We start from the raw sequence: 25,482 nt of genomic DNA on the forward strand, positions 1-25,482 counted from the left end.
ATACTATCTCCTGATTGATGCCTTCTTTCTTCTCTGTCCAAAGTCTTTAAAAACACCCAGCTGAAATAAAAAAGCCTTCCTTAGAACTATCTCAATCCTGATTTGACTTCTCAGACTGTTAATCTTAAAAAAAATTTTTTTTTAAAATATCTTACTCATTTTTGCATTTCTGTCCCCAGGGGCAGGGACAACCTTGAATATAGTGAATATCCAGTAAATATTTGCTGATTTAACTATTTACACATCATTTGCTTACAAATTTTATTCCAAGGAAGGTGAATCAGTTTCCTGAAACTCTTCCCTTACTCCATATGAATGTGCAATTATTGTTCTGAGCAATCTTCAGAAAGTATTCTCTGCTATAAATGTAACCTGTCATAAAGTTATTGCAGTAATGTCCTAATGCACTAGAAAAACCAGGAACAGGCGGTTATTTTCTAATTTCAGTAATCCGTGTCATGCCTTATGGTTTGTTTTAACTCCAATTCCTAGGATTCCCCCGCCTGCCTACCCCGACGATCCGATCTCCTTCAATTAATAAGGTTGAAATAATGGCAATTGTCTTTTTGGATCTAAAATTCGAGCGCGCTTTATTCCCTAAATCATTTCATGTGTAAATTAGGTTCTTAAGAAAGCCTGTAGTACATCATCTAAAGAGCTATATTTAGTGCTCAGTTTATTTAAAAGAGAGAGAGAGAGCGAGAGAGCGTGGCTGGGGAAATGCCCGGGTGTAGTTTAGTGGTGAGTGGAGCCAGGTGCAAGACTCTCAGAAATGTTTTTATGTGTCCCTGGCCAACTATCTCCGCACAAAACCCCGTTTATTTGACTGCGCTACTGCAGAACAGAGTTAACTCCAACGCCACTCAAACCAGCTTTGCACAGATTTAAAAATGCTTGAGCAGGCGGCTCCTGATTTTTACCATAAAACGACCCAGCCGGATCCAAAGCAGATTTGTCACCCTACTTTAGAGCCTCTCGGGGGTCGTACAGAATTATGGCTCTGGATTTGAGCGCGGAGCACACATACAAGCAAACCCACAGAGAAGTACAGATTTGGAAACTGTGACAAAGCTTTGTTAAAACTTGCCCCTCGAGCCGCAGGGAGGGACTGGACACCAGGAGCCCGCTCAGCCCGAGGGCGGGCGGTAGGGCGTAATGCAGCCCGACTTTCCCCTCTCTTTGCTTTTCCTGTCACGGTAGTACAGAAATAGCAAAGCAAGGGCGGGAAGTCACCCGCCCGTATTTTGGGGGGTGGGGGTGGGGTGGTGTGTGTGTGTGTACGCGCGCCCGTAATTTTGGGGAGGGGGTGGTGTGTGTGCGTGTGTGTACGCGCGCCCGCGCGCGCGCCTCCCGCTCGCGAGGGAAGAGGTAGGGAGGAAGCGAGAACGACCAAGAACCCACCCCCAGGGAGCCGCCGAGCCTCTGCAGCAGGGTTCGGGTGTCGTGCTCCAGCCACTTCCAGAACGCTCTCAGCCGCTGCTGCAGGCCCCGCCCCCTGCCGGGGTTTCCCCGCCACCCGCGCTCATTTGCATGGCGCTTCCCCTCCCCCGCTGCCATTGGCTGGCGTTGCGCCCCGCCCACTGCCCCTCCACCACGGCAGGGTTCCGTCCCCGAGCCGCCCGGAGCTGCGGGCAGCGGGCGGACTGTTAAACCGCGGCGGCGGCCGGGGCGGGAGCGGGGCGCGCTCTGGAGACGAGTCAGCGGCGCCCCGGGTGGGGGGAGGCGGGCGGGCAGCTAGAGATCACCTCAGCAGCCCCCACCACGGCCGGACCGAAGGTGCGGCGGCGGAGGGGAGCCAGGGCGCCCCAGCAGGCGAGTGGCCGGCGTCTCAGCGGCGGGCTGAGGGGGGTGGGTCTCCTCTGCCGGGGACGGCGGCGGGCGGGGAGGGGAGAGCGGAAAAGACCGCCGGGTGGACTTGCGGGCCAGGCAGCCGAACGGCAGCCCCTTCGCCTCCCGAATCCTGTGGGCTGTTGGACTCTGGGTCCCGGCACCGGATCGCGCTCTAGGGCAGGGGTCGGACGGCAGCCAAATTTAAACGGCTAAACCTAACAGCCTTGGCAGAAGCTGAGGGGAGGGGAGAGGAGGAGTGGAGGGAGGGGTGGGGGCGGACCTAGGAGTGGTCACGTGGAGTCAGGGGAGGGGCTTGGCAGGCCTCCCTTTTGTTTTGGCTGGCGCGTGCGCAGACGGCAGAACACGTGGTCTGCTGGGCCCGCCCCTTGTTTTAGCGGCCGCACCTCCTCGGGTGCGGTTGTGGTGTCTGCTGTTTTGGGGAAGCTCTGAAGCGGAGGCGTCTGTGTTGGATGCGACCCTTGTTTTCTTTATTTTATACTTTATTTCCGGCAACGTTGTTTCGGTTTTCAGAATTAGATGGGGTGGAGAGGAGTCTAGAGAATAAGGAATGGTGTTTCCAAGTTTGTGTCTCTTCTTGGGATTCTGAAGGGACCGACGCTGCAGGAAAATTTGAGGATGTGTGCTGATTAGTAGCAAGAAACAGAAGGGTGTTTTCTGGTCATTAAAGAAAGGAAGAGGTTAGCTTTACATCCAAGAAGGGAGACACTGGGATGGACCTTCTTGTCCTTCACTTTGAAAGGATTAGTTTTTGGTTGGTTCCCTGCCGGCTCTGCTGCGCAGATCCACTCCACCCTTTACCTCCGATCAGCTGTGAGCTGCGGCGCTGGGGGCTGGGGGCTGGGGGCTGGGGGTGTTGGAGATTGATTTTTTTTTTTTTTTTTTAAACTGTGGGAAGCACATTCCTTTTTGATTCCCCAAACTCTAGTCAGCTGATGAGATTTAAAACCGTAACTTCTTTCGTCTTACTCAGCTGGCTTAACTTCGCGCTGAGTTTGATTCTGTAGGAATGTTTTTAAAATACAGGATGGGGCAGTTTTGTTACCAACTAAACCTTTGTGATATGTTTACCAATACAGACAAAACTGACAGTGTTTTTGACTAGGAGAAAGTGGCTTTAAAAATAATTCACTCTTGGAGAAAAACCTGGTGTTCTGGAATGTAGAGTGCTTGAAAAAGAGGTTTAGCTTTGAGTGGTTTCTACTGTTTCCATTTCTCAACTGGCCGTTTCCTTGGGCAAGTCACAACCCCTCTTTTCTCGATGTTTGTTTCGTCTTGTAAATAGTTTCATAATACTGTCCCTGCTTTAAGAGATTGTTATGAGAATTAAATACCTTGTGTTAGTAAAAGTAGTTTACAATTTTTACCAACACTGCAAAAATACAGAAATTGCTAAGCGACAGGGTTTATAGTAAAAGTCAGTAATTTTTTAAAAATAATCCAGCATCCTGGAAGAGTATAAACTGAGTGAATCATGAAATAGGATATATTTGAATATCTTCAAAATCTATTGTAGTGACTATTATCTTTGATTCTCAGTTTTCACCTAGTTATTCAGATCAGTGTCAAGGTTGCCATCATTTATTTGTAGATAGATTATCATTACTTCTCTTCCCCAGTGCTTCTAGACTGTTTTTAGATGAAATTTTTCTTACTCCAGCCCAATTATATCACATTTATTTTTTACATTTATCTTTTGCGTGTATATAATATATGACTTTCAAATAACAATTGCTTATTTTCTTGAATAATCTAAAAATAATTTGGAAAATAAAGATGAGTGCAAATAACAATACAGTTTGCATTTCTAAATATTTATGTGTATTTGTGAATTTTTCCTATAACGGGGTTCATGTGTTATATTTTCATTTAATTCTACCTCATAAACGTTCCCATGTCATTAATCTTTGAAAAATTATATTTGCTTAAACTTGTATCATGTAAATATATTTTAAATTTTTCCTATTGGTAGATGTTTGGGATGTTTTTGATGTTTTGCTAATATATAAACTTCATGACAGAGAATTGCTTTTTACATAAATCTTAGAGATTTTTTTTTCCCCTTAGATTTGTAAAAGAAATTACTAGGTCAAAATCTAAAAGAAATTACTAGGTTAGAGTCTGGGATTGTGTGTGTGTTTAAGGCTCTTGAACATAATCAAACTACCTTTCAGAATGTTGTATGAATTCATACTCGTATATGAGCCAGGCTCACATTATGTCCTTGTTCATCATCTAGTGTTAGTATTGAAAGAGAAAACCTTGCTTTAATTTGCATTAAAATTTTTCCACTTATGTCTGTGATATATCTATTTTCTTAATTTACTGTAAGCTGCTTCAAGGAGAAGAATATATTTCGTATATGACATGTTGCAAATCACAAAGTGGGTGCTCAATGAATACTTGCCAGTTGGCTTATTAATATTTACCCTTTTGACCTCTGGAAGATCAGGAAGTGCTGTCTTGCTTTTTTGTCTTACTCGGTTTACCAGTACGTTGTTGGCAGTATACCTTTATTGATTCATTACTTTGAGCACTTCTGCCTTCAGTTCAGATAGGGGCTTCACGGATCTCACAGTTGTCTACTAAAAGGTCTGGTGACTTCTCATGTTCACCTGCTGCATTATCCAAGAGTTTTATCCAGTTTTTTATGCCATTTGTCATGATAAACTATTTCATTTCTTTTCTTCATTTATCTATCTTGTATGGAATTTCACTTACAGATTTCACTCTTATCATTCTAGTTTCACGTGTAGCCTTTTCTGTGTAATTTTTTAAAAACCTGTCTAAAGTTCCTTTGTTTTATTATTTACATTGTTCCTGACAGTCCACCTATTACTGCCTATAATATCTTTTACTGCCTTTAACTTAACCATGTAAACTTTGTATGTCATCTGTAATTTTTATTTTCATTTATTCAGTTATTTTCCTTTCATGTCCTTTTGTATTAGTCTGTACAGTTTTAGATTGTAAAGGAGGCAGAAAGCTTTTTTTTTTCGGGTTTAGAATTGTGTTAAGGATTGTTTACCAGTTGGGTTTCACAGGTTATAAACTTCAAGGAGTGGGTCTTGTTGCAAGAGAGTGACAGGTCATAGGGAATTTGCAACACATTTACGGACTTTATTTTTTTTTAAATTTTTATTTTTTTAAAGATTTTATTTATTTATGAGAGAGAGAGAGAGCGAGCACAGGCAGACAGAATGGCAGGCAGAGGCAGAGGGAGAAGCAGGCTCCCTGCAGAGCAAGGAGCCCGATGTGGGACTCGATCCCAGGACGCTGGGATCATGATCTGAGCCGAAGGCAGCTGCTTAACCAACTGAGCCACCCAGGCATCCCCATTTACTGACTTTAAAGCATATCATCTTATACCTCTATCCTAAAAGTCCTGACTGCATTGTGGGACTAAAAGGGAACACTGTACATAAGGAGGACTGGATCGCCAGTACAATCTTACATTACTTTCTCTATATTCAATTTCAGAAGGCGAGGAAGGTGTATCATTTCCACAAGATTTCTATTTGTTTTTCCTTTTAAATTTTGTCTTAAGAGAGATTTCAGTGAATTGGGCTCCATATTGTATGTAGGATAAATAACCAGCAAATGTTAATAAAAATGGTAATATTGTACTTGCCTGTGGACAGTCTATAATGAAAATCTGAAGACAATAATGAAAGTCTTTAATACTTGGTAATATGTTTAGGTTTTGGAAGCACATTTTATTTCTGTATGGATGTGACAGTTCTCTATTGCAGAACTGAGAGAAAATGCATTCATTTATAATATTGAGGTTTTGTTAATATTTGTAATGAGCTTTGTATTTATTATCTGGTTTCGGTCCTATAAGACCAAGAATTCTCAAGCATGTTTTTCGAAGTAATTTTTAAAAAAAATTGTTGTGTAGACCATTAATCAGTGTTTAACAACATGAAATTAAATTGGAGCAAATATAGTATACTTCAAATGTACATTTCTGGATCCAAGCAGATGTACACACACAAAAAAACAACTGTTCATTTATATTCCTGTGAGTCATGCACTTATAACTGAATAGTAATAATTCTGCTTGAAGTATGATCTGTTTGATGTATTATGTGGCCACCCAAGTGGCTTTATCTTTAATTAAATTCCTTTAGTCTTCAAAGAGAATTCCTTTTTAGGGATAGTTTTCAAAGTGGAAGAAGTTCTTGCTGTAAACATTACTGAGTACAAAGTACTGAGCCAACTGTACCCTGGTCATGCCAATTACTGCAGTGTTTTCTGCTGTAAATTGAGAAAGCCCATATTTAACAAAGAAATCTTGAAAACATGACACTTTGAAAATGAAAACATACACATTTGTATTTATACCTTCCATTAATTCCTATATATTTGAAGAGTAATACTATACTTAAACTCTTCTCTCATTACTTCTATTGTTTTAATTAGATTTTTCCTTTGAGTTACAAATTAACAATTTGAGTCTTATATTTTAGTAATGTTTGAAAGAGCCTCTCATACTTTGCTAGGGGAATGTCTTTTTTTCTTATTCTTCCTCTGACTGTTATTCTAATGGATCAGATGTCTGAAACACATTTAAGTTGTAACTGTGGAAATAATTTTTGTCCCTACGTCAGGCTTGTCCCCTCTCTCAAAATTCTGTTGGCCATTTTTATTGCCTAAAACTTAAGGTTGTATCTGCCTTCATGATAATGCAGTTCCTAGTCTGTGTTATTACATTTAAGAGAATTGGGATTATCCAGATTCCAGTTGAAAGAGTAAATTTAATATTCATGGTGGATTTGAATAGGCTATTTTCCATGGACTGTATGGAATATACCAACCCATGCTACAATATAAATCATAGTTAAAATCTGGAGCAGTACTTTAGGGGGTGGACAAATCAGATTTGGCCTTTAAATTTTAATGTTAATTTTCAGGAGGAAGGGTGGTTCTTATCTAAATTATCTAGATTATCAGTTTCAATTCTGAAGATAGACTAGCTTAGCAAACTTTTGATTTTTTTTTTTTTTTTAGAATGTATGCCAAAAATTATTTGGCATATATGACTTACATATTGTAAAGACCTGATTTACGTGTCGGTATCAACTCAGTGGTAATTGACATCATAATTATCTCACTATGTGCATGCAGTTTTTGAGGGATGACATAATATTTCTGTATCTCATGATGTCTGCAGGCCCATTTTACACTTAATGCTAAATTCATAAATATGTATGATTCATAAAAAAAGATCATGTTACTAATGGAAACATTTTATATGCATCAGGGCAAAGCTCTTTCTTTGTTTTAATGTAACAACTGATTTCTTAATTCACAGTGAATGTATGTGTTGGATTAAATTGTAGACCAAAAATTAGAACTTATGATAAAGACTTTTTACTGAACCAGTTTGATTTATATAATAATGAAGTTTAATATAGATAAAAAGAAAGACAAAAAGTTTTGATTCTTTGTAGTTTTAAAATGTTTATTATTTAAAGGCATAAACCAGCTAGCCTGGCTGCAGTTTTCTCTCTGGTTGGCATTTTTTTGTGAGACTTCTAAGATCTGGACTGTTCACTGCAGGGTTATTTACTTGATGGGTTATCTGTAAAAGATTTATAACAGATTAGTTTTTGGTTTTGTTTTTTGCCACTCTCAAAATTTCTGGGCTGAGTATGTGCTAAAGAATTTTTTCATTAATTAATTAAAACTGGAATGTAAGTTGAAAACTTTGTTGTAAAACATAGAAGTGAAATTCATGCTCAGGAAATATAGTTGATTTTTGGATTATCAAGAACATTTGCTTCTTGACAGATAATTAGGATAATCTGACTAATTCCTTTCTTTGAAAGGGTACTGATATGGTTGGTTTCTTACCTTGCAGATCCTGTTAGTTTAATATTTCAGCTCTGTATTTGTGGCCAAAAAGAGTTTTTTCCCTCAGTTTTATCCATTACAGGTTTTTTGAAGTCCTATATACTAAACTCTTAGAAGAGGGACCTGTTTTGCTGAGTATCTTAGGTGTATATGAAATAAATGGTGCCTGGAATAAATAGAGTACAGTATTTTAGTAGCAAGAAACAATTTCTTAGATTTAGCTAAGATCCAAATACTTTTGTGCCACACAATTATGTGCATGATTAGAAACTGAATAATTGGAAACCAGAATAATTAGAAACTAAATATTCATAAGAAGATCAAGCTGCTTCTTTGAAAGCTTTTTAAGTATTTGTCTTTTCCATATTTTTGAACATTTTGAAATATTACAGGTGCCTAAAAATACTAAACAGTATGTTTAGCTAAGAGCTTTAGGGACTGATATTTTAGTTAATGGTTGATTCCCGTTTATTGGGGGGACTTGTATACTTTGTACTGCCCAGTACAATAGTCCTTAACCACATATGACTATCAAACACTTGAAATGTGGCTAGTTGAAATTGAGTTAGTTAAGTGTAAAAAACATTGGATTTTGTGACTTAGCACACATACAAAACATAAAATACTTCATCAAGATGTTTTTATATTGATTACAGATTGAAATATTTTAATAAAATTAATTTTATGTTCCTTTTTTACTTTTAAAATATGTCTAGTAGCAGATATAAAATTAAATATGTAACTCACATCATATTTCTATTGGACAGCAGTGTTCTATACTAATATTTCCTAACTTTAAGACTCCTTTCATAATAAAGTATCTCATGAACCTCCTTTCTAGACATTTAAAAATATAGTTGGTGCTTGAACAATATGGGGATTAGGTGTGCTGACCCTTCATTCAGTTGAAAATCTATGTATAACATTTGACTCCCCCGAAAACTCAGCTACTAATAGCCTACTGTTGACTGGAAGCCTTACCTATAATACAGCTGATTAACACATATTTTGTATGTGTATTATATACTCTATTCTTACAATAAAATAAGCTAGAGAAAAGAATGTGATTGAATCATAAAATGTGTTTAGAGTATTGTATTTATTGAAAAAAAAATTCTACATATATAAGTGACCTGCACAATTCAAACCCATGTTTTTTAAGGGTCAAGTATAATTTTATTATTTTTGATGCTATTTATTGAAGAAATATTTGCTAAGGGCCTGCTTGCTATGTGCCAGACAGTGTTCTTGGATACAGCACTGAGTGAAAACATTCAAACCCTGCATTCATGTGGCTTTTGTTTTAAATGAACCACTGTATTAAAATTGTATTACATAAATTTGTTGTGTACTTACAACAAATTTATGTAATACAATTTTAATACAGTGTTTCATTTATCCAGTGATATATACTATTTAATTTACTTTTGGCATTTGTCTTGTTCATGTTCTCTGACCTTTCTGGATCTGTGGTTTGATGTCTGACATTAAAGAAATTCTCTATTGTTTCTGCTTCATGTATTTCTTCTTTTTTTGTCTTCAGCTTCTGGTATTCCCATTAAATGTAAACACATTTTGTAGTTGTCCCACACTTCTTGGATATTCTATTCTGGCTTTTTGTTTGTTTTCGTGTTTTTCTCTTTGCTTTTTAGTTTTGGAAGTTTCTGTTGACATGCCCTCAAGCTCAGAGATTCCCTTCTCAGCCGTGTCCAGTTTCCCAATGAGTCCATCAAAGGCATTCTCATTTTTGTTACAGTGTTATTGATCTCTAGCTAATTCCTTGTTTGATTCTTAGAATTTCCATCTCTTTGTTTATATTATGTATCCTTTCATGTACTTTTTCCATTAGAGGCCTTAGCAAATTAATCAAACTTGTTTAAGTTCTTTTAAATTTACAGTTTCATGATTCCAACATTCCTGCCATATCCGAGTCTGGTTCTGATGCTTGCTCTGTCTCTTCAATCTGTGTTTTTTACCTTTTAGTATGCCTTATAATTTCTTGTTGAAAAAGATGACATGATGTCCTTGGGTAAAATGAACTCCAGTAAATAGGCCTTCAGTAAGATGTTGGAGAAGCATATTTTAGAGAGAGAGAGAGCATGAGTCAGGGGAGAGGAAGAGGGATAGAATCCCAAACAAATTCCTGGCTGAGTGTGGAGCTGACATGGGCCTCAGTCTCAATATCCTGAAATCATGAGATCATGACCTGAGCTGAAATCAAGAGGCAGATAAGCATGTGTATAGACTGTGTATAGACTGTGTATAGACTGTGTATAGACTGACTGAGCCACCCAGGTGTCTCCTTGGGGAAGCATTCTGTAGGCTGATGGTTAGGCCTGTCTTTTAGGAAGCTGTGCCCCTGGGCTGTGAACTGCACAAATGCTTCTTAGTTTTTTTCCCTTTTTATGAAGGACAGGATGGCTAGATGGGGCTGGGGTTGGCCGTTCTTTTAATTTACTTTTAAGTGAGAAAAAGCAAGGCTTTTCAACAGATTGCTTAGAGGGTAATATATCATGTGTCACTTTGTTATCCTTATTTTATTTGACTTCATTGTAGCATTCGATAGAGCTGTCCCTGTTTTCTTAATGTATTTTTAAATACTTTGTGATCTCAATTGCCATATGCTCTGGAATTTCCTTCTCACTGACTGGTCTTTTAGGGCTCTTATTCTTTGGTAGCTCTTCCTCCTTTACCTCTCCCCAAATGTGAATGAACCCCAGGCCTTGACAGTGGGCTCCTTTCCCTTCTTTACCTGTATTCTCTCCCTAGATAAACTTTTCTGGCCCTTTGGCTTTAAACACTATAACCAGTGACTCCCAAAAATGAATCTCTCTGAATTCTTGCTTGAACTCTAGACTTGTTTATCTGACTGCTTCCACTTGGATGGTTAATAGGTACTTCAAAGTCAACATATCCCAAACAGAACTTTTTATTTTTCTCCCTCAACCTTCTGTCTCCTCAAGTTTTCTCCGTTTCAGAAAATAGCATCACTGACTACTCAGTTGCTCAACCCAAAAATCTAAGAGTCATAAGTAATTGCTTCCTTTACCTTAGGCCCCATAAAATCTTGGTTGTCAAAAGTTTTGTAAATTCTACCTTGAAATGTATCTTAGATTCATCCATTTTCATTTCTACTACTACTACCTCACCAGTCCCAGGGCACTGGTACTATCTCTTGTTTAGATTACTTCAAGCAACTTTTTAATTTTCTTGGAAGATATTTCCATTCTTTTTCCTAAAGAAACCTTTTCTTGATAGAACAGCTAGAGTAGTTTTTTAAAAATATAAATGTAAATTAGATCATGTTACTACCTTATCCAAATACCTTTAGTGGTTTTCCTTTGACTTACATAAAATGTCTTGGCAAACCATTTGCTTCTCTGATCTTATTTCCTCTTATTTTGTCTCTCTGGCTCATTATATTCTAGATATATTTGTTATTTTTTTTCCACAAACACACCAAAATTATTCCTGCTTTAAAGCATTTTTTTTGTTGGCTTTTTTCCTTGGAAGGCTCTTAACCCCCAAATCTTGGTTGGTTTATCATTGTCATTGCATCTCTCAGAGCAGATGTCACCAACACAAGGCCTTCATTCATCTACAAATCTAAAGTAACTCCTCTCCCAATGTTGACATGCTATATCACTCTTTAGTTTTTTATAAGAACACTAGGGAACCCTTTTTACTTGTTTTTTTTTTTTTTTTTGGTCTGTTTACTGTATAGTTAGCTACCATTTGCTAGCATGTAAGCTCTTTGAGAATATAAACTTTATCTTTTATGTTCACTGTCATCTTTATAGTAACCAAGATGGTGTTTGTTATATTTGCTCAGTTAATATGTATTAACTGAATTGCCGAATGTTCGGTTTTATACTAAGTATATATTAAATGGAGGTTAAAAATCTAGCTTCTGTCAAAAATAGACAAAACTATATTTATGACTCAAGGTTGGCCATTTCTTCATTTTCTGCTTTTTGAAAGTCAATTTTTCTATTTCTTTTTTTAAACTTTATTTTGGTAATTTTGGAAAGTTTTTGTTTTGTTTTTGGTTTCTAGTTCCTTGCCTTTTCCATATGAATTTTTTTTTCTTAAGATTTTATTTATTTGTCAGAGAGAGAGAGTGAGCACAAGCAGGGGAGTGGCAGGCAGAGGGAGACGCAGGCTCCATGTTGAACAAGGAGCCCAATGTAGGACTCTATCCCAGGACCCTGGGATCATGACCTGAGCCAAAAGCAGACGCTGAACTGGCTGAACCACCCAGGTGCCCCTCATCATGAATTTTTGAATCAGCTTGTTGATACTAGCAAAAAATTCTGCAAAGATTTTGATTGGGATTGTGTTGAATCTACAGATCAGTCTTTAAAGAATAATTGACATTGTAACAATATTTGATAATTTAATCCATGAACACAGCCTATCACTCCATTTAGTGTGTTCCGTGTCACCCAAGTGTCCCTATTTTCTTTTTTAATTGTTTAATATGGTGAATATCAATTATTATTTATTTATTTTAAGAGGGAGTGAGCAAGTGCGAGTGGGGAGTGGGAAAGAAGGGCAGAGGGAGAGGGAGAGAGAATCTTAGGCAGGCTCCACCTTTAGTGCAGAGCCGGATGTGGTGCTCTATCTCATAACCCTGGGTTCATAACCTGAACCAAAATCTAGAGTCAGTTGCTTAACCAACTGAGCCACCCATCGACCCCCCAGTGATTGTTTTTTTAAAATAATATTGAGCCACAGTTGGATTGGGGGGCTGAGTCTTGATTTTGGCTCAGGTCATGATCTCAAGGTCCTGGAATCTGGTCCCCTGTTGGGCTCTGTGCTCAGTGGAGAGTCTGCTTCAGGAGTCTCTCTCCTCCTGCCCTTCCCCCTGCTCATTCACTTTCTGTCTAAAATAAATAAATCTTAAAAAAAAAAAAAAAGATAAAAAAGAGTGTCTCGGTTGTTAAGCGTCTGCCTTCAGTCCAGATCATGATCCTAGTGTCCTGGGATCAACCCGCATTAGGCTGTCTGCTCAGTAGGGAGTCTGCTTCTTCCTCTGCAGCTCCCCTGTGCTTGCGTTCCATCTTTCACTTTCTCTGTCAAATAAATAAATAAAATCTTAAAAAAAATACTGAGCTAGTATGTACTAAAGGAAAACCACAATTGGTGGTGACACATTATTTTTATATATTGCTTTGCTTATAACATTTATCTTAAAAATAATAATTGAAATAGGTGTTATGATTTGTTACTACTTAAATCTTGGAACACATTTCAAAATCGTGACTCACTTGTTTGTTTATTCAATCAACAAATAGCTGGCAGTTGTATACCAGGCATTGTTTTAAGTGCTGGCAGTTGGAACCTTGACCAAAATCTAGGTCTGCCCTTAAAATAAATTCCTCACTAGAATGTAACAAAATATCAGATCATGGCTATCAGGAACAATAAGCATTATAAGGGAATGGAGTGTCATGAATTGAGTGGCTAAAGCTATTTTATGTATATTAGTCAAGCCAAGATTCTGATGAGGGGATTGTAGAGCAGAAATATGAATGAATTGAGGGAGCCAGCTGGATTATCTGTGAAAAATTGTTCCAGGCTGAGAGAATTGCAAGTACAAAGACCCTGAGGCAGGGACTATCTGCTGTGTTTCAAAAATAACACAGAGGCCCGTGTTGCTGGAGTGTAGTAATCCATGAAGAGAGATGTCGAGTATGAAGTAATCAGGGACCTGATAATGTAGAACTTCGTAGGCCATGGAGAGGGTGACTTTGGATTTTATTCTGAACATCATGGTAAACACTTACTTATTCACCAGATATTTACTGAGCATCTGCCATATGTCAGATACCTTTTCACGTTGCTGGTCCTTGGAGTTATTGTGTGTTTAGTTCTAGACCACCAAAACAAAGCAAATATTGCAATAAAGTAAGTCAAATGAATTTTTTGCTTCCCAGTGCATGTAAAAGTTACGTTTATACTATACTGTGGTCTATTAAGTATGCAATAGCATTATGTCTGAAAAAACAAGATACACTTGAGTTTTGAACAACATAGGTTTGAACCCTCTGGGTCCACTTATACACCAATTTTTTTTTTCTAATAAATAAAATGCTGTAAATGTATTTTATCATATGATTTTCTTAACATTTTCTTTCCTTTAGCTTTAATGTAATAATATACTATATAATACATATAAAATATGTGTTATTTTCCTGTTCATATAATTGGTAAGGCTTCTAGTAGTTAAGTTTTGGAGGAGTTAGAGTTATACATGGATTTTCAACTGTGTTGGTGGTTGGCATCTCTAACCCCTGCATTGTTGAAGGGTCAGCTGTACATAACCTTAATTAAAAAATAGTTTGTTGCTAAAAACTTTAACTGTCATCTGAGCTTTTGGTGAGTCATAATCACTAATCAAGACCACTATTACAAATATAATAATCATGAAAAAGTTTGAAATATTGTGAGAATTACAAAAATGTGACACAGAGACATGAAGTGAACATATGCTGTTGGAAAAACAGCACTGATAGACTTGCTTGATGCAGGGTTGCCAGAAACATTTAATTTGTAAAAAAACAAAAACAAACAAACCCCCACTATCTGCAAAGTGCAATAGAGTGAAGTGCAATAAAATGAGGGATGCATATAGTAGTTAACAAAATGGTCGAAAATCCAAGCCTTTATAGATCTTTAGAAATGTTAATGTTAAGTGTAGTGTATGTAATATGGAAGAAGTCAGAAATGGTAGAGTTTAGAGAAATCAGGATACTTTGTTATATGTAATTATCACATATTTCAATAATTTTTAAAAAATTAGGATAATGCACTATGTTTAATGATAAAACTAAACATTAAATGGGATTTATTCCAGGGATACAAGGGTGATTCAATATTTGAAAATCAATCATCATGTTATATCACATAAAAGAAAGACTATATGAACATAATTTAATCTCTTATTTATAGGAGACATCAGGATTCATGAGTTTCTTTTGATTGTAATGTAGAAAGACTTTCAGGCTGAAATTTTTATAAGGATACACTTGGGAATATAATATAGAGGAACTTCATGGTATCCTAGTACTGGAACTAGAAAATGGATGGGCTTTCCAGAGACTAGAACTCAAAAGTCTTCATATCCAAGTGTATTAGTTATCTATTGCAATGTAACAAATGGGCCCCCAATTTAATGTCTTTATTTCACAGCTTCTGTGGGTCAGGAATCTAAGCATGGCTTAGCTGGGTGCTTCTGGCTCAGGACTTGACACAAGGCTACAGTCAGTGTGTTGGCTGGGGCTTCTGTCATCTGAAGGCTCGACTGGGGAAGGATCTGCTTCTCACATTGCTCACTTAACTTTTGTCAGGCTTTAGGTAGTTGCTGACTGTTGGCCAGAGACAGGAGTTCTTTGCTATGTGGGTCTTCCCACTCACAGTATGGCATCCCAGAGTGAGAGAGGGTGACAAGATGGAAGCCACAGCCTCTTTGTAACCTAATCTCAGAAGTGATATCCCATTACCTTTCCTGCATTCTGTTTGCTAGAAGCAAGTTAGCAAATCCAGTCCATACTCAGGAGGAAAGGATTACACAAGGGCATGAATACCAGGATATGGGGATTATTAAGATCATTTTAGAAACTTCCTATCATACCAAGTAAGCCCTAGAGATCTCACCAGAGTTTTTTGTGTGTGTTTTATTCTAGTTCTCTACCATAAATGCCCCTAAACCAGGTAAATGTACATAATTTTTGGCTACTAATTAACGTTCTTAATTAATATTTATTTATTTATTTATTTATGCCTCTTATTTTTAGTTTTCCCTTAAATTTAGTTTATGCAGGACTAAGATGAACTCTGCTACCTCATGATATTTTACCTTCTGCCCCTGCTGTTATCCACTTTGAATATGTCCCTAAAGCCTTGTTCAGATTTTTGGGAGAGGGAAGGTGGGTAGGGAGGGGATAGAGTATAGTGTCTTTTAAATACGCCTACCTCATCTGTGATTAACACAGTTTTCCTTAGGAAGCAAATAAATATCTAAATACTATTGTAGATGTTTATTGAGTAGAAAATAATAGAATATTTCTCATAAAGTTAGAAAATTTTGAGATATACAGATTTTGGGGAGAGAATTATACAGAAATCTCTACTTCTTTTTTTGAGTATAAAAAAGGCAAACATCTCTCTATATTTTTAAGTCAGTTCTATGCCCATCATGGGGCTTGAGCTCACGACCTTGAGATCAAGAGTTGCATGCTTTACTGATTGAGCTAGCCAGGTACCCCCAAACATTTATATTTTTATCACACAGAATTAATAACCATTAACATTTGTTCATTTTGCATTTAAGTCTTTTTCACCCAGGTAATAAAGTCTGTAGTTGAAACTCAGCTTCTCTTAAACCATCACTCTTTGTTCTGTTTTAGAACTTACCTGATGTGCAACTACTATTACAAATCTGGCAGGTGTTTTTCTGGTTCTTTTTTTTTTTTTATTTTTATTTTTTTTTATTTGAGAGAGAGAGAGATAGATCACAAGTAGGCAGAGAGGCAGACAGAGAGAGGGGGGGAAGCAGGCCCCAAGCTGAGCAGAGAGCCTGATGTGGGGCTTGATCCCAGGACCCTGAGATCACATGACCTGAGCCGAAGGCAGAGGCTTAACCCACTGAGCCATCCAGGTACCCCTGGTTCATTTTTTATTCTTGCAAACACATAAAGACACATGCACATGTATGTGGTGTGGTCTTGTATTTGTATTTTTTTTTCCAAGTCAATAGAGGTTTTATTGAATCTTTGAAATAGCCACAAATAAGTCTGAAAAATCATCCAGTATACTGCTGTTTCTGTAGCTGGACAACTAGATCTTATTCATCAGCCTGCTAAATTGTTCCTTTTTGAGAAGCATGGAAAACATCCAAAAATTTTCTGATATCTTTGTTTTTAACTGTTGTGGCTTGCTGAATCAAAACAGCTGAGTTTGATACAAGTTCGGTGTTACTTCAAGAATTAAGTCATCTTTCTGGACTTGAGATACTGAACAAGCAATACTTGGCCTCATCCAAACTCTGAGGATGAATTTTTCACCCAAGAAATTTTCATTTTTGACAGGAGAACCATTCTTTTGAATAGCAATGTTGATGGGGAAAATGGGCATACACAGACCTCATCTTGTGGTAGAAGTTCAGTGTAATGCCCTTGCTAATGTTCTGTACATGACTGTAGATAGTGTGAACAATTGCCAGTTCTTTTCTGTTTCCCCACTATTTGTCATCTTGGAACCTCTTCTTTATCTTTCCAAGGAGATTGAGTTTCTTTTTTTTAATTTTTAAAAATTAGAAGGAGCAGTGGAGAGGGACAGAGAGAGAGGGAAAGAGAGAAGCAGACTCCCCGCTGAGCAGGGAGCCCTATGTGGGACTTGATCCCAGGACCTGGAGATCATGACTTGAGCCAAAGGCAGGCACTTAACCAGTTGAGCCACCCAGGTGCCCTGAGATTGAGTTCTGTAGTAATGCTCTGGGACCCTTCACAATAACAGTGTGTCTCTTCAGAGCAATATTGACATTTTCTGGAATGTTGACAGTCTGATGGCTGAGAATGATCATTATTCTCACAGTAGATGGAGCAAAGAGAGCTTGTGTTTGTATTTTATTTATTTGGTAGCATACTGTACCATTAAAAAAAACTTTATATTCTTTTTGAGGTTTGTCCATATTTGTATGTATATATAGAGTTAGGTCATTCTTTTTAGCTGCTGGATAGTATTCCGTCATGTTTTATTATCCATTCTCTTGCTGTTACAAATAGTGCTATCTTATGCACCTATGACAAATACATTTTTTTTTTTTAAGATTTTATTTATTTATTTATTTGACAGAGAGAGTGAACACAAGCAGAGGGGATGGGAGAGGGAGAAGTGGACTTTCTGCGGAGCAGAGAGCCCGATGTGGGGCTCGATCCCAGGACTTGACATTATGACCTGAGCCGAAGGCAGATGCTTAATGACTGAGCCACCCAGGCACCCTGACAAATACATTTTCTACATTATTGTCAAGTGCTGAATCAACTTATAGTCCAAATAGATGTGAGAAATCTTACTGCATTATCATAAGTGGTATTTCAGACTTAGAACATGATTTTCTTTTTAAGTTTTATTTGAGAGGAGAGAGAGCGACAAAGCATGAGTGGGGTGGAGGGGCAGAGGGAGAGGGAGAAGCAGACTCCCCATTGAGCAGGGAGCCCAATGCAGGGCTCTGTCCCAGGACCCCCAACTCTGTGACCTGGGTTGAAGGCAAATGCTTAACCAACTGAGCCCCTAAAACATTGTTTTCAATTTAGTGATTGGAAAACTAGTCTCTTACATTATTAATCTAGAATTCCTTCATTACTAATAAGATTGAGTATATGTTAGTGATCTTTTGGATGTCATCTGTGATGTGCCTGACCAGTTTGCTCATTTGTAGGAGTTCTTTATGTATTCTGGTATGAATTCTTTTTTATTATATATATTGCCAAAGTCTTCTTTCTATAACTTGCTTTTAACACTGTGTATTTTTCTTTTCTAACTGCATTGAAGCCTTTGTAACTTTTTCCTCTTTTATCATTCTTGCTAGTCTTTGTAAGCAGTCCCCTTTTGGTTTTGTGTTTTCACATAAAAATGAAGGTTATAGAGTTACAATTAGCACCTGGGGACATACAGAATGGGAGTATGGGCATTTAAATGACTATTAATTGTCATGTGTCGAAACAAAAATTATGGAGTATCATTCTAGAGTATCTAGAGTATCATAATTATTAATGGTATACATTTTTTTTCACTATTTAGCCTTCAACATTTTCAGTGGTAGAAGGTTAGCTTTTTCAATGAATCGACTGTATGGCCTTACGCCTTTTCTTTTGATAAAATATAATGGAGTTTGTTTAATTATGGGATAAATCTTTAGCAGTCATTTGTTATAGTCCCCACTATTTTCCAGGCAGGAGTAATAGCTTTTATAAGGATAACTTACACTTATCTGTTTGTGGAAAGGGAAAAAAATTATTGCAGATTTTTTCACAGAAAACTTTTTTGTGTTGAAGATTTAGCAAGTTTTTGCAATATTATTTTTAACAGTTGAAGTTATACTTTTTTGCTTGTAGTTCAGTTACTTACATCTTTTTACATTATTTAACTTATTTTAGTTAATATTTATACTATTCAGATTGTGAAATTTGAGAAATGGAGGTTTTGAGCAGCTTTTATAGAGATAAGTAGTTCTTACTTTGGCTGAAGGCATGGGATTGAGTCACATTTTCAAATATTTTAATTTCCAGATTTCAGGTTGGAATTTTTTTCTTTTGCTTTTCACTAAACATTATCCAGGAAAAAAAAAAAGGAGAAAAAGGAATCTTGAAATATAATCGCAATACATCCACAAGTATTTGTCTAATACTTACTGTTCTAGGTAGTTTGTGTGCACTTTTAATTGGAGTTTTTGGTATTGGGCCCACAGTCAGAGTGAAGAATAGTTTAGTCTTTGTTGAATTCCTTATGAATTAGGAAAGAACATAGATATTTTTAGGAGTTGGGAAATAAAGGAGGAGTTTGGTTCCATTCACATTTTAATCAGAAACATTAAAAATGTTGCCCTTGGTAAAAGTGTAAGCATAAACCTTTTTTCTAGATATTTGATCATTTATTTTTACATTATTTTAGGTTTCCAGTAATTATCTGCAGGATTCGCCATGACCCCAGCTCTGAGGGAGGCAGCAACAAAGGGTATCTGCTTTTCATCTATATCAAGTACCATGGAGTCCGACAAGATGCTATGCATGGAAAGTGCAAGAACTGTAGATGAAAAGCTCAAGGGAGACACTTTGTCTCAGATGCTGGGATTTCCAACTCCTGAACCTACTCTTAACACTAACTTTGTGAATTTAAAACATTTTGGCTCCTCTCAGTCTTCAAAACATTATCAGACCGTTCTTTTAATGAGCTCTAATTCTGCATTAAATAAATACAGTGAGAGTTACAAACAAAGGAAATTAGGGGAACCTAACTGCAATAAGCTGAAAAACATACTGTGTAATGGCAGCAACATTCAGCTTAGTAAAATCTGTCATTCTCATTCTGAAGAGTTCATCAAAAAGGAACTGCTGTCAGATACCACAAGCCAGTGCATGACAGATGTACAAATTATTTTGGATTCAAATATAACCAAAGACACTAATGTAGAGAAAGTACAACTGCAAAACTGCAAATGGTACCAAAAGAGTGCACTTTTGGATAAAGTTACTGATGCTGAAATTAAAAAGGGTTTATTGCACTGTACTCAAAAGAAAATTGGGCCTGGCCACTCCAATGTGCCTATTAGTCTCTCAGTTGCTGAAAAAGAGGAGGAAGTGAACGCTCGTTTACTTCATTGTGTAAGTAAACAGAAAATTTTACTTAGCCAGGCTAGAAGAACTCAGAAACATTTGCAGATGCTTCTGGCAAAGCATGTTGTTAAGCACTATGGTCAACAAATGAAATTTTCTCTGAAACATCAACTCCCCCAAATGAAGATCTTTCATGAACCTACCACAGTTTTGGATAGCAGTTTACCTAATTGCACTGAAATTAATCCAGAAGTCAACATGTTGACTGCGGAGAATAAGTTGTGGAGGGATACGAAAAATGGCTTTGCACGGTGTACAGCTGCAGAAATCCAAAGATTTGCACTGTCTGCTACAGGGCTGTTGTCTCATGTTGAAGAAGGTCTGGATTCTGATGCAACTGATAGCAGCTCTGATGACGATTTGGATGAGTATACCATTAGAAAAAATGTGGCCGTGTAAGTGCAAGATTATTATTAGACCTTTTACTGTTCTGTGTATAGCAGCAGTTTTGTCTTGATTCATGATACATGAAAAGGAAATAGGTTTTCTAAAATTTTAATGCCATAATCTTTAAGGTATAAAATTTGGTGAATTTTAAAAATATTTTGTTAAGCTACTGTGTGTGAATATGTACATAATATTTAAGAATAAGTTATCCAACTGTTCTATCCAGGAAAAAACTGTATAGGGATAATGAAAAACCATATAGGGGTAATAATACTTCTTTAGCTAGAAGTAAGCATTTTCCCCTTCTTGAATAGAATAGGCTATAGACAAGGCTTAAGATTTTTAGCCAATATGTGTAACCAAAATGCAAAAAATTTAGTCTGTACATTGGGGAGCCCATATTGGTTTTAGGCTTTAGAAGTTATCAGTTGAGAGTATATATAAGTTGATCTGCTTTTTTTTTTTTAAACAAAGTATTTATATACTTGTATTTATATACTTGTCGAGTTCTTTCAGCTCAGGTCTTCACCATCAATTTTTTTTTTTTTTTTTAAAGATTTATTTATTTATTTGACAGAGAGAGATCACAACTAGACAGAGAGGCAGGCAGAGAGAGAGAGAGAGGGAAGCAGGCTCCCTGCCGAGCAGAGAGCCCGATGCGGGACTCGATCCCAGGAACCTGAGATCATGACCTGAGCTGAAGGCAGCGGCTTAACCCACTGAGCCACCCAGGCGCCCCTTCACCATCAATTTTTGATGAATTACTATAACCAAAGCAAAAAAATGTTAGCTATTAGATACCTATTGAATGCTTATTATGTGCTGGACCTTGGGAACTTGGTTGTGGGGAAAATATCCACAGTCTCTATTGAGAATCTACTTCAAAACTAAAACAAAAACAAAAACAGAGATAAAGTAGTTTTATGTAACACGCTGTGTTAATACTCCAGAATAGCCCTATCTGATAGAAGTTTTCTGAGATGATAAAAATGTTCTGTATCTGTATTACCACATAGCCTCATATGGCTATTGAGCACTTGAAATGTGGCCAATGTAACTGAGGAACTGAATTTTTAAACTTTGTTTAATTTGAATTACATTTTTTTAAATAGCCAGATAACAGTTTTTAATCTAGCTTTAGGGAATCTGTTAATGTCCCTAACTTGAGGCAAAATACTGTGTATGTATTTTGGGAGGAAAAAGTCCATCATTTTTATCAGATTGCGAAAGATGAGTGAGAATTATTACAGAATTAGAAGCTGAACATGTTAATTTTTACTAATAAATAGAAGGTCAGTATATCAGTTTCTATGGTAAAGAATAAAATGTAAAACAGAGTGGGCATTCTAGTCTTTTGGTTTTCTGTTATCACTATGTTTGAAATGTGTTTGAATATAGGAGCTAATATTGAGCACATATTTTTTTCTGACTGGCATTGTGATATTCACATATGATATATTATTTAATCCTTTCAACAACCATGGGAGGTGATGATTATTGTTATCCTTATTTAATTTAAGAAGAAATAGTCTTTGCATGGCTAAGTAACTTGCCCATGGTCAAAAAGCTAAATAATTGATGGAGCTAGGTTTGTTGTCCATGTGTGGAAGCCTTCAAACCAATGTTCTTGCTATTGGGCTTTATCAACGTATCATTCATTGATGCTTAAAGCCACAAGAATTATTAAGCACATGTGCTCTGAAAGAAGTCCAGAAATTTATCGATTTTTATGTTAATAATGCTTTTTGAAGAAGTTCAATTTAATAAAATTTAGTAGGTAAATTTAGTAAATTACTTACCTTTTGTTGTTGAGTATAGCCATTGGGCAAGTTTGTCTCTTTTAAGCTAGAAATAAAAATCAAAAAATCATGTCTTCCTAGACTCTTTTGACCTTCATTAGGATTTTCTTTCATTGATTTCCTATAGTACTTAATCTGCCATACAGTTTATCATTAAATCATATTTTGTCCTATATGATTTGCTAATATATGTATTAGTCTTAATAACCCAACACCTAGTAAGGATGGAAACCACATTTTAAACCTTAAAACAAATCTTATATACCAAGCATATAATTACTGATTGGCCAAGACATTTTAAGATTTGCATTTACTCCTTGAATTTATTCAGAGAACACTAATTTTGGACATTTAGGTGAAACATACACAAATAGGAAGAGTCAAAGTATTAATTTTTTTATACAAAGGATCAAGCAATATACATCTCATTTCTTTTCTTGTCAGTTTTGCCAGTTTATTGATGAAAGCTGAAGTAAAGTAGCCTGGAAAAAAAATTAGGTTCAGGCTTGGAAAGTTTATTTCTCATTCTATCTTTCTTTTTTGTTTAATCAGTTGGAAGGCTCAGGAACACCAGACATGCTTTAGGAAAATAATGAATCTAAGAAGTTTAATATTAAGATATATATTTTTAGCCTCTTGCATTATTGACCATTTAATATTAGGATGCCTTAGTTGTTAAGGCTCATATCTGTATTTTTAGATTCTCAGGTTACACTCATCTGATCAATTCAAATCAGTAATACAAAATTCATATAACTTCAAATTCTTTAGTTCACTGATTGTTTAGGTTTTTGTGTTTTTTTACTATTTGAACTCTATTTGCATTTCTTGATTTTATATACCTCCTGCAAAATTGGATATTAACTTTATTTTCAATATTTTTACTAATGTGACTAGATTTCTTGTGGGAAAGATTGTTTCTTAACATTTTATTAATTTTGATGCTTACTGAATTTTGAGAATAACACAACTTTTAAGTATTTGTATCTTTTGATATGAATGAAAAAATGGTTTCTGTTTTTTTTAAACTGGAATTCTGTTTCAGGTTAAGTTCATTCAATAATTGAATACATTTATTCTGATATAAGTTTTTTTAAGTTTATTTTTTTAAGATTATTTTTCTTTACATTTTTAGAAATTGGCTTTTCAAATGTAGATGAATATTTTTAATGAATGAAGTTCAGAATTAAGCCTTAAATATAAAATAGGTAAAAATATACATTTTGTGGACCTAAATTTTTAAGTGAGTGCTAACACAATTAAATTTTCATTATCTCTACTGAATATGAATAGACTTCTCAATTTAATTTTAAGGTCTACAATGGCAAGTACTACAGTTGACTTCAACTTAATTTTAATTAACTGAAGAACCAATACTACTTTTCTGTCATTGCATACCCACTACTTTGCGTTGTCTGCTTTTTAGTGTGTGTGTGTGTGTGTGTGTGTGTGTGTGTGTGTTTTAATTTGTTGACTAAATGAATTTTTCTGTATTTGAGTATGCAGTTTTGAAGATAGAAAAATTAGGTTTGGCAATCTATGAAATTTCTCTCCATATATGTTTATCTTTTCTTCTTCCATTCTGTAGTTTATTTTTACTTTGTTGCCCCACGTTCTTCCTTTGTCTCTAGTACTAAACTGGCCACAAGATGTATCTTACACATCTTAGAACCAGTGTGAGTATGTATTCAGTGAAGGAATGAAAGAATGAATGAATGAAATACAACATGACAAAATATAGACTTTTAAAAGTGACTGTTTTAATATTTAACATTTGTAACTTTTAAAAATTGGTAAGTAACATTATATTTATCTTAAAAATCTTAGATTATATTATTATAAATGTTTTCTATTACCTTTTTTTTTTTTTAAACCCTGATAGGAAAACAAATTCCTTCATTTTGGTTAGGAAATTTAGCTGTGAAGGAATATAATGGTTTTAGGAAATTGGAAAGCACTCACATTAGCCCTTACCATTACCATTATTTTATTTTTATTTTAAAATTTTTAAAAGATTTTATTAATTGGGCACAGAGAGAGAGATAACACACACAAGCAGGGAGAGCAGCAGGCAGAGGGAGAGGGGAGAAGCAGGCTCCCCGCAGAGCACAGAGCCCAATTTGGGACTTGATCCCAGAACCCTGGGATCATGACCTGAGATGAAGGCAGACACTTAACTGACTGAGCCACATAGGCACCCCACCATTATTATTATAAATAAATAAATATTTTTATATGTATATATATATTTTTAAAATATATATTTGACTTGCCCCTTTACCCTTCAAAAATGTAGGCAGTGGATTAATTCATAATGCCATTACTAATTCTCTTAAAAATAACTTTTGGTTGAGAGACTAGTGTGCATTAGAAAAAATTTTTAAAGCCATTTTCCTTTGGAAAGGAAAATAGGATTTTAGGGTTTTTGTAGGTTTGAGATATAATCCTAATACTATAATAAGAACAGAATCACCCCCTGTGTCTGTTCTTTTGGTGAAGCAGCACAAGTTTTGGACCTCCTTGTGTTACAGTCATGGCTTGCTCTGTGACCCTGAGCAAAGATTAATACTATTTTTTTTTTTAAGTTTTTTTTTTAAGTCATCTCTGTACCCAGTCTGGGGCTCGAACTCACTACTCTTGAGATCAGGAGTCACATGGTCTTCTGGCTGAGTAAGCCTGGTGCCTTGAGGTTAATGTTATTCTTAAACCTTTGAATCAGATTCCTCTTTGATCTGCTGCCTTAAAGAGTTCCGGAGATAAGTAGATGAAACATTAAATATAAAGTGTCTATACATAATGCACTGATTTGAAAGCTAATAAACAGTCTCTTATCAAGCAATTTACTATTGTGAGAGATTGGAGCTTAATTATGCCATGAGAAACTTGGGGAGCCAGCATAAAATACATGCCTGAGAGGTGAGGAATTTGAGAGGTGAGGAAACTGGTGCATTTGTACAGCAGGTCATCAGTTACAAGGTGAAGATTATTTCTGGTTGTGTCCAATTCCTTCACCCTTTTGTTCTGCCGCTTGGGTGACACAGCAGGCTCAAGTAACAACAAAAAAGCCCTGGATCAAAGAAATGCAGGTGCTGCCATTTGGAAGTCAGGTCTTTGTATGCTGAACTGGTAAGTGTCAGGGGATATAGGTGGGTCACTGATAGACTCTGCTAAAATTATGTTCCCTCTCATCT

The 25,482-nt window shown here is 36.4% G+C and overlaps 1 protein-coding gene and 1 pseudogene across 4 annotated transcripts in view; one reads left to right on the forward strand and one right to left on the reverse strand.

The window, feature by feature from the left end:
* The first annotated feature begins 1,639 nt into the window (after positions 1-1,639).
* Positions 1,640-25,482, forward strand: part of KANSL1L (KAT8 regulatory NSL complex subunit 1 like) — a 139,055-nt gene continuing 115,212 nt past the window's right edge. For 2 of the 4 annotated variants that reach the window (XM_032859902.1, XM_032859903.1), the window contains exons 1-2: positions 1,640-1,812; positions 19,384-20,500. In XM_032859902.1, coding sequence (XP_032715793.1) covers positions 19,413-20,500 — 1,088 coding nt within the window. In that variant the 5' untranslated portion in view covers positions 1,640-1,812; positions 19,384-19,412. The remainder of the gene's footprint in view (positions 1,813-19,383; positions 20,501-25,482) is intronic. The other 2 variants (XM_032859901.1, XM_032859904.1) reach the window with 1 other exon arrangement.
* Positions 16,556-17,293, reverse strand: LOC116869070 (annotated as a pseudogene).

Source organism: Lontra canadensis, unplaced genomic scaffold, assembly GCF_010015895.1.
Source record: "Lontra canadensis isolate GAN:19392208 unplaced genomic scaffold, GSC_riverotter_1.0 scaffold18, whole genome shotgun sequence".
In the NCBI taxonomy this organism is placed as follows: domain Eukaryota; kingdom Metazoa; phylum Chordata; class Mammalia; order Carnivora; family Mustelidae; genus Lontra; species Lontra canadensis.